General features: G+C 40.5%; 1 protein-coding gene across 3 annotated transcripts in view; it reads left to right on the forward strand.

Moving 5' to 3' along the window:
* LOC122559759 (leucine-rich repeat-containing G protein-coupled receptor 5-like) overlaps positions 1-9,863 on the forward strand; it is a 164,164-nt gene extending 154,301 nt beyond the window's left edge. For all 3 annotated transcript variants that reach the window (XM_087997117.1, XM_043709735.2, XM_087997118.1), the window contains 2 exons: positions 2,527-2,610; positions 6,378-9,863. In XM_087997117.1, coding sequence (XP_087853243.1) covers positions 2,527-2,610; positions 6,378-7,429 — 1,136 coding nt within the window. In that variant the 3' untranslated portion in view covers positions 7,430-9,863. The remainder of the gene's footprint in view (positions 1-2,526; positions 2,611-6,377) is intronic.
* The last annotated feature ends 698 nt before the right edge of the window (positions 9,864-10,561 follow it).

Genomic DNA, 10,561 nt, shown 5'->3' on the forward strand with positions numbered 1-10,561 from the left:
AGTCTCTAAACCTTTCCTATTCATATACCCAACCAGATGCCTTTTACATGTTGTAATTGTACCAGCCTCCACCACTTCCTCTGGCAGCTCATTCCATGCGCACTCCACCCTTTGCAGGAAAAACATGCCCTTTAGGTCCCTTTTAAATCTTGCCTCACTCACCTTAAATCTATGCCCTCTAGTTTTGGACTTACCCATTGCGGGAAAAAGACCTTGCCTATTTACCCTAGCAATGCCCCTCATGATTTTATCAACCTCTATAAAGGTCACCCCTCAGCCTCCAATGTTCAAGGGAAAACTGCCCCAGCCTATTCAACCTCTTCCTATACCTCAAACCCTCCAACCCTAGCCACATCCTTATAAATCTTTTCAGAACCTTTCAAGATTCACAATATCCTTCTGATAGGAGGGAGGCCAGAATTGCATGCAATATTCCAAAAGTGGCCTAATCAATGTCCTGTACAGCTGCAACATGACCTCCCAACTGCTATACTCAGCGAAATGACCAATAAAGGCAAGCATACCAAATGCCACCTTCACTATCCTATCTACCTACGACTCTATTTTCAAGGAACTATGTATCTGCACTCCAAGGTCTCTTTGTTCAGCAACACTCCCCAGGACCTTACCATTAAGTGTATACGTCCTGCCCTGATTTGCCTTTCCAAAATGCAGCACTTCGCATTTATCTAAATTAGATTCCCTACAGTGTGGAAACAGGCTCTTCTGCCCAACCAGTACACACTGACCCTCTGAAGAGTAACCCACCCAGACCCATTTCCCTCTGACTAATGCATCTCGCACTATGGGCAATTTAGCATGGCCAATTCACCTGACCTGCACATCTTTGGACTGTGGGAGGAAACCCACACAGACACAGGGAGAATGTGCAAACTCTGCATAGACACTCACACAAGGTTGGAATCAAACCTGGGATCCTGGTGCTGTGAGGCAGCAGTGCTAACTACTGAGCCACTGTGCCGCCCCACTCCTCAGTCCATTGGCCCATCAGATCAAGACTCTGTTGTACTCTTAGGTAACCTTCTTCAATGCCCACTCCACCTCCAATTTTAGTATCATCTGCAAATTTACTAAACATGCATTCTATGTTCACATCCAAATCATTTACATAGATGACGAAAAGCAGTGGACCCAGCACCAATCCTTGTGGCACTCCACTGGTCACAGGCCTCCAGTCTGAAAGGCAACCCTCCTCCACCACCCTCTGCCTTCTACCTTCAAGTCAGTTCTGCATCCAAATAGCTAGTTCTCCCTCAGGAAAACAGAAAGCACATTGTTCTAGATTTCCATTTATCTCTGAGCACTTGATGATTGATATTGTGCTATTTCTCTACAAGTATTTGTATTCAGCCTACATGAGTATGATATAATGCAACTCAGGCAAGACTTGAATCCATCTGTCCTAGCTCAAAGGTTGGGGCACCATACTCTATTATATTCTAATTTCTGGGGGAAGGCAATGACCAAGTAGTATTATCATTAGAGTATTAATCCAGAGACCCTAGTAATGTTCTGATGACCTGGGTTGAAATTCTGCCAGAGTAGATGGTGGAATTTGAATTCCATTTTAAAAGTCTGGAATTAGGAGTCTAATGGTGACCATGGAAAACCATTGTTGGTTGTTGGAAAAACACATCTGGCTCACTAATGTCATTTAGGGAAGGAAACTGCTCTGGCCTACATATGACTCTAGACACACAGCAATGTGGCTGACACTGAACTGCCCTCTGGGCATTTAGGGATGGGTAATAAATACTGGCCTGGCCAGTGAAGCCCACATCCCACGAATGAATAAGAAAGAAGTCTTAAGTATTGAGACAAGTAGTCTCACCGATTATCATTTTCTTAAAGAAAAGAGTTCTCTGCCTGATGGCAGGTCCAACCCACCACGCCACAGCCTCCACCATGGGCAGGGGAAGGAGACAGGTCCCAAATCTACCCTTGAATGGTGTTTGAACCCTGTGCTGGTGGCACCAATCCTATCCACACCGGTCACCCAGTCAACTGAGCCAACCATCCCCTCCAAGGGATCCAAGTTGCAGCAGTAAGTACCTGTTTACACACATGCTATAGCCAATAAGCAATGGACAATGAAGGTAGAAATTTGAATTTCTTTCCAACACATCACTGCCCAGGAATCTCTCCCACTCATATTGCCTGCCAATGGAGTATGCTGAAATTATGTTATGAATGCATCTTCCTTGGCATGAAGACCTGTAATGGAACTTGGAACAAAGAGCTTCTAGTTCAGAGGCAGTGCCACAAGACCTTCATCTTTTTGATGATGCACCCTTTAGAAAACATGATGGCAATTACAGTAGCATTGCCTATTGGTGGATATCGATGGGCAAAATCTAAGATAATGTAGGAAAGATGCATGAGGTTATTTATAGGGTTCAGAATGCATTGCCTGTTTGTGAAAGAAGGCTAGCAACAGAATGTTTGTGTGTGCAGGACAAAATTTATTTAATGCATAATGACTACTAAATTATATGTAATGTGCAGATGATCAGGACACTGACGATTTGCTAACAGACTTTGAAGAAGATCCTAAGGTCCATCATTCTGTCCAATGTGCTCCAGTTCCAGGTAAATTGAAAGCATTAAATAGCAATTTTGTATCCTTTTTCAAACAAAAACCTCGGTGCTTGCCCTCCACAATGATTCCACAAGCAGCTGATCCCAAAGACGAGAAATAAGTAGGTTTGACCCCTGGTCTATGCTTGGCTAAGTGATCCCAGTCACAACAATGGTATGAAACTCAGCAACAGAAATTGGAGACTGGAAGTTGAGCAAGGGTTCACTTTCAGAAATACATTTAATTAGCAAAATCTTCAAATTAAAAATTGCAGACTTAGAACCAATGTTTAGCAGCCCAAGTATGTCCTGAAAATTAAACACCAGACAAATCCAATCTGGCTGATTACTGCCATTTTAGTCTATTCTCAATCATCAGCAAAGTGATGGAATGACTGTAAGCAGTGCTACTAACTCAGCAATAACCTGCTCATAAACACTCAGCTTGGATTTCACTAGTTGAGAGTGTGTGGTGCTGGAAAAGCACAGCAAGTCATGTAGCATCCGAGAAGCAGGAGAATTTCCATTTCGGGCAGGAGCCCTTCATCAGGAATGAGGGGTTTCACTAGGGCCACTCAACTCTTGACCTCATTCCAACCTTGGCCCAAATGTGAACTAAAGAGCTGAATTCCGGAGGTGAGCTGCAGTTGATTGCAGTTGATGGAGCATTGCATCAAGGATCCCTCGCAGAACTGGAGTCAATGGCAATCAAGGGAAACCCCCCTCTAATAATTGGAGTTACTCCTAGCACAAAGAAAAATGGTTGTGGTTGTTGGAGGTCATTCATCTTGTCATGGGACATCTCTGCAGGATTTTTTGCGTACAGGTCTTGGCCCAAATCCTCAGTTGCTTCATCAATTACCTTCTCTCCATTAGAAGGTCAGACATGGGATGTTCATTGATAATTGTAAGTTGGATGCTATAAATCCTGTGGCAAAACTCTGTCATTCCTGGCCACCATCTACAAGGCACAGGTCAGGATAGTGATGGAATGCTCTCCACTTGCCTGGATGGGTGCAGCTGCACAAAATGCTCCTCATCATCCAGTCCAAAGCAGCCCACTTGGCTGGCATCCCAGCCACCATCTTCACTATTCACTCCCATCACCACTGATGCTTAGTGGCAGCAGTGTACACCATCAACAGGATGCACTGGGGCAACTCACCAAGCCTCTTTCCACCTGCAGTTTCCCTACCCTTAACCTCTATCATCTAGACGGACAGGGCAGAAGACACAGGAAAACACCACCACCTGGAAGATCCACTCCCATCAGTTTACCACCCTGACTTGGAAATGTATCGCCATTCTGTTACTGAGTCGAAATCCTGGAACTCTCCTCTTAATAGCAGTCTGAGACTGAGCTGCAGCAGTTCAAGAATGCAGCTCATCACCACCTTCTCAAGGGCACTTCGAGGTGGACAATAACTGCTGGCCTAGCCAGCAATGCCATATCTCTTAAACAACTAAAAGAAAGGAAGTTCTTCATGTGGACTGTGAGCAATCTGTGGAATGGACTACTAGATGATGTATTGGAGACAAATATCTTAGGAAGAGTTAAATGTTAGCAATAGTTGAGCGAAAATTGTCTGAATCATCTGTATCCATTTTATGATTTCCAAAATAATTTGTTCTTTGTCAAATACCATCCTTATCCAATACTTCTCCAATGCCATTCATTTGGGTGAGACAGCACTTACTTGGATCTATTCTTATCTTTCTAATCATAGCCAAAATGCCACTTGCAATGGCATATCCTCCTGTCATTTCTGGTGTCCATCAAGGATGTATCCTTGACCCTCCTATTTCTCATTCACATACAGCCCTGGTGATATCATCCCAACTTAGTGTTAGTTTTCACATGTACATAGATAACACCCAACTCTACTTCACCACCATCATTTCACCATTTCGAAATAATTATGTTATTTATCTGTCATCTATTACTGGATGAACAGAAATTTCCTCTGTTAAGTATTGGGAAGACTGAAGATATTGTTTCCTGTCCCACTCCAAACATTGTTCCCTAACTACTAACTTCATATCTTACCCTGGCAGTTGTTTGAAACTCAACCCATCTGTTCACAGTAAAATGAAACTTGTGGATGCTGGAAATCTGCCCAAAACCGAAATTGCTGGAGAAACCCAACAGGTCTGGCAGCATCTATGGAGAGAAAGCAGAATCAATATTTCAGGTCCCGTGACCCTTCTTAACAACACCCTGAAGAAAGGTTACTGGACCTGAAATGTTATCTCCGTTTTTCTCTCCACAGAGGCTGACAAATCTGTTGAGTTTCTCAAGCAATTTCTGTTTTTGTTTCAGTCTGTCCCCATTTTATATGGGCCCTGAGATGAGCTTGCAACCACATATTCATATCTGCATTAAGATTCCTTCTTTCCATCTTCATAACATTACCTTTCTTTGCCCCTTCCTCACCTTAATCCCTTGTTACTGTTAGACTTGACTAATATGCTGCTGCCTGACCTCCCACATTGTACCAACCATGAACTCAAGGTTACAAACTGTGCTGCCTATGTTTTTTTGATAGGAAGTCCTTTCCACAATTGCTCTGTGCAGAATGTTTTAAATCTCTATTCTTGCAATCTTTGCCAGCCCAATGAAATATCCAGGGGAGAAAGTGAGGTCTGCAGATGCTGGAGATCAGAGCTGAAAATGTGTTGCTGGAAAAGCGCAGCAGGTCAGGCAGCATCCAGGGAACAGGAGAATCGACGTTTCGGGCATAAGCCCTTCTTCCTGAAGAAGGGCTTATGCCCGAAACGTCGATTCTCCTGTTCCCTGGATGCTGCCTGACCTGCTGCGCTTTTCCAGCAACACATTTTCAGCAATGAAATATCCACTCTCATCTAGCTCTCTGGTTTTAATTGCTCCATAATTGATGGCTATGGTTTTAGATGCCCAAGCTTTGACACCCTCTGACTCTACCTCTTTCTTTCTTAACATGCTCCTTACAACTCCCCTTTGAGCAGGCTTTTGGTTATATTCTCCTTTGGGTATCAATGTTTTATTTAATAACACAGTTCTGAAATGCCTTATGAGAGGTTATTCAGTTAAAAACACTATTATAAATTCCAGCTGATGAATAAATAGAAGGAAAGGGAGATTTTTTCCAGCCGGGGTGTGGTGAGAGTCTGGAACTCATTGAGCCAGAAACTCTCATAACATTCAGTGTTTAGATACTCAATTGTGTAGCCATAGCCTGCATGGATACAGCTCAAAGCTAGAAAATTGGATTAATTTTCAGATTTTTGTTGGCTAATATGGACATGATGAACTGAGTGTCCTGCTTCAATTCTGTAAGCATCGATTAATCTATAAATTCACTTTACATTCTAATCTGACTTGGTATACATCGGATTGCAAAGAATTTGAATAAAGTAGGAAATGTTTGGCTTTGAAAAAAATGTTTCATATTTTGTATTGATTTTATTCAAATATAAAATTGACTTAAATTCTGATAATGAAAATGTTGAACACTTAAATTTTGCCTTTGGAAAGAATTTTCCTTTGGAGATAATTTGCAACTAAATTTCATTTCAAGTAGTTTTGGTTTAGTGCCTGAATGTAAAATGGGTTGTTTCCCAGTTATTATTTTTGTTGATTTCAAGTAAGTGAGTAGTTAAAACAGTCTGGTACTTCCAATATGCAAAGCCTGTCGCTATCGCACCAAGTCAAAATAACCCACGTCAAATGGATTTTCATAGTAAGATGTGGAAATAATAACATGTTCATATCAATTAAATTATGTTCTTCTTAATTGTAGGACCCTTCAAGCCGTGTGATCACCTGTTTGGTAGTTGGATGATACGTCTTGGTGTATGGAGTATTGTTTTGCTCTCTCTTGTCTGCAATGGTTTAGTCGCCACAACAGTTTTTGGATCTCCGGCATTTATTGCCCCACCGAAACTTTTAATAGGCCTCATGTCACTCGCGAACGCTCTGATGGGGGGTTATAGTGGCATTTTGGCAGTTGTAGATCTGTGGACATTAGGCAGATTTGCAAAATATGGAGCATGGTGGGAGAATGGAGTTGGCTGTCAAGCTGCAGGTTTTCTGTCTGTATTTGCTTCAGAGATGTCCATTTTCCTACTTACAGTTGCAGCAGTTGAACGCAGTCTATGTGCAAAATGTGATATAAAACATGGAAAATCTCTGGCTAGCGTCAAGATAGCAGCTACATTCTGTGCGATTCTGGCATCTATAATAGCAATGCTTCCACTGTTCCATATTGGAGATTACGGGATTTCTCCACTTTGTTTTCCTTTACCCTTCGGTGCACCTTCAACTTTAGGCTTTCTTGTGGCTTTAGTTTTGCTGAATTCTCTTTGCTTCCTGGTAATGACAATAACCTACACAAAGCTTTACTGCCATTTGGAAAAGGGAGCCCTACACAGCCTTTGGGACTGCTCAATGGTTAAACATGTTGCCTGGCTACTCTTCACTAACTGTATTCTATACTGCCCCGTGGCTTTCCTGTCATTTTCCTCTTTGCTGAATCTCACAGTTATTAGTCCGGAAGTAATCAAGTCAATACTCCTAGTGATTCTTCCATTGCCAGGATGCCTCAATCCCTTGCTGTACATTTTTTTTAACCCACATTTCAAAGACGATCTTGTACTTCTGAGGAAGCATGGCCGATTATGGAAGAAATCAAAGCAGAGAAGTTTGGCCTCAATAAATTCAGAAGATGCAGAGAAACAGTCTTGTGATTCTACTCAAGAACTGGTGACACGCCCAGGAAGCAGAAATGTTGCATGCTGTGACTCAGTGATCAATACTTCCAGACCACTGACTTACCAGATGATGGAAACTTGACAGCAGTCATTTTTGTTCGCCATCATTTAATTGTCAAGGTAAAGGACCATGGAAAGAAACTTCACGCCAGGTTGAACTGGTTGCTACAGATAGTTCTAAACACTTGTGTTTTAAATGGCACATTTTTATGCATGACGCCTCCCTTCCCACTGAAACATTTACCCTGTGGCAGAGAAATCAGATTATGTGATTTTACACTCCAGAAGATCAGAATGCCACCTTCATTATTCCAGAAAGTTCTTCAGATGTCACATTGTCAACCAACCACTGCAATGATTCAACCAATAAGAACTTCATAATTACAAATTTTATTTGAAACTCAAGTTCATAGATGGGAAGTTTGAAAACTTTATCAGCATATGCACTATAGTTCAAAACCTAATGCACAGTTCTTGAAATATTGAAGAGCTTCCTTCATGTAGTTCATCTCCAGACCACTTTGAGTGCCAGTGACATGATTACGAGATTACCTGTAATACACAGAGCTAGAGAGATTTTACAGCATGGAAAAGGCCCATCATACCATATCCTAAAACTGCATTCAAATGTCATATGATTTCCTTTAGACTCTGACTACACTTGATTTCAAATGTAATGACTGCAATAGGTTTGCTGAATATATGCCTCTCACAGCAACACTTCCGATCCACATCGTCAATTTAAATTTGTTCTGAATGATGCATCTCATTAATTTTTACTGCTTTGTCCACATACTTAACATTTTATTGGTTGAGATAATTCTAATTATTCAGACTTTGTCCATTGATGAAAGAGGTGTAGCCATTCAACACCTCTCCCAAACTATTTGAATCAATAAAGGAGATGTGGTGGCTCAGTGGCTAGCACTGCTGCCTCCCAGGGATCAGGGTTCAATTCCATTTTTGGGTGACTGTCCTTATGGAGTTTGCACATTCTCCCTGAATCCGTGGAGTTTCTTCCAGGTACTCCCATAGTCCAAAGATGTGCAGGTTAAGTGGATTGGCCGTACTAAATTGTCCTTGGGTCTAAGGTTGTGCAGGCTAAATGAGTTAGCCATGGGAAATGCAGGGTCATGGGGTAAGAACATAGAATGTTACAGCAGAGTACAGGCACTTCGGTCTTCGATGTGCCAACCTGTGGAACCAATTTGAAGCCCATCTGTCTGACACCATTCCATTTTTATCCATATGTTTATCCAGTGAAAAGATTAATAAAGGACTGAGTTGAACAAACAAGGATATGAACCGCGAACATTTGCATCTTGTACATTCACCTACAGCGAGAATCATACCGTTAGACTAATAAGCCACCACCAGGATGTGGTGAGATCCTCTTCGGAGGGTTGGTATGGATTTGGTGGGTTGAATGGCCTACTTCCATACTGTAGGGATTCTATAAAAGAGATAAAGTTCACCTGTAACTCGTAAGAGTATAGTGTGATGAGCAAATCAATTCCCCTTACTCCACTGGTTCAACCTTTAAGTTCTTAAATTATCTGAAGTCACTATGTAGAACAGTCAGTTAAAGGATGGTTCACATGCACATATGATTCAACAGATTCCTGAATGCATGTTACATTAAAAATATCTGATAACTGTTAACTAAACTTCTGTTAGTGATGTTAGCGTTAATGTGCCAAACATCATTGTGTTCAATCATATCTTAGGATAGGGATATAAACCTGGACCTTAACTCACTGCCGCTTTATTATGACTTGACATTGTAAATTTGTCTCTGCTTAGTTATTGAAACTATTACTTCAATTTATTTTTACATTCCTGGGTCACAAAAGATTCCTGCTTAAGATTAATGACCCATTCAAATCACAGAATAGACTACATATTCATTCCTGTATTTACATAAATTATGTACAATATGATTAATTATGAGATTCATATCTTTAGTAAAGAGATCTGCACTTTTCAAAAACTAAATTTAAGTAGTTTAGCAATGGATATACACAAGATTATTGCAATAAATATGTATTAGAAATTGTTTTAAAATAATAATTATGACATAACTAAAAAAACTTGCAGTACAATAATCCTACAAAGTCTGACCATAAAAACAAGAAAAAAAGTGTCTTAGAGATTAAAGTATCAAAAACATTTGTCACTCCTGAATTTTCTTAAAATCTATAAAATATATGTACATTTATGAAAATAAAAGCGTATTTATTTGTTTTAAGGGCAATACCGATTTTGTATCCACACTAGATATTGCGTAATGCTTTACCAGGAAGAACAGAATCATTAATTCAATCCCTTGTGTGGAGTGTAATATTTTCTGTGTATTTTTGAAGTGCCATACTGAATAGAAATGCCTCGCCATGAATTCACTTTTGGACTGTAAATAATGTATGTAAACATTTAGCTGTAAATAGTTTGGCTGCTGGAATTTCCACTTCAGAATGGAAATAAGAACATGTTAAAATAAATACTCACAATAAATTACAGCTGTTTTGTTATTGTTTTTCTTTTAGTGTGCTGTTGCCATATTCTTCTCCTATTGCATTTGATCCTAAAGCAGGCTGAAGCTGGATGTAGCCACTGCTAGAGTTGCAAATTTAAGCCTGGTGTACAAAAAATCCTTTTGTAAATTATTCCAACATTGGTAGACAGAAGAGCAACTCTGATGTTTCTTAAGAACTTATCTGTCAGCACACTTACCTCCAAGTCAGAACATTGTTGGCTTTGAACAGGCTGCAAGCCTGAGCATGAGATCTGGGCCAGCATTTCAGATCTGAACCAAAACCCCAACAGAAGAAGAGGGGAGTTGTTGCAATCCACATTTTCCCCAGAATTCAACAATACAAAAGTGGGTTATCTGGCAATCTGACTCATTGAGGTTTGCTAGACTTTTCTGTAATTTATTGGTTTCCCCAATTCTTTGAAGTTCAGTATAGAGCCATTTGGAAGTCATGAAAGGTACTGTAAAAATTGAAGTTCTTTCAGACATGCTCCAAAAAACTTTTGAGAAAAGGTCATGCGACCTGAAACATGAACTCTGATTCTCTCCACAGCTGCTGCCAGACCTGCTGAACTTTTCCAGCAATTTCTATTTTTGTTGCCAAACATGTAAAATTGAGCATTAATGATTATGTATTAATTTGCTCATATTAATATTTATATGAATGCACATATTACGTATTGA

The sequence above is a fragment of the Chiloscyllium plagiosum genome, unplaced genomic scaffold, assembly GCF_037043375.1.
Source record: "Chiloscyllium plagiosum isolate Xiang-an unplaced genomic scaffold, Cpla_swu_hap1 HiC_scaffold_19, whole genome shotgun sequence".
In the NCBI taxonomy this organism is placed as follows: domain Eukaryota; kingdom Metazoa; phylum Chordata; class Chondrichthyes; order Orectolobiformes; family Hemiscylliidae; genus Chiloscyllium; species Chiloscyllium plagiosum.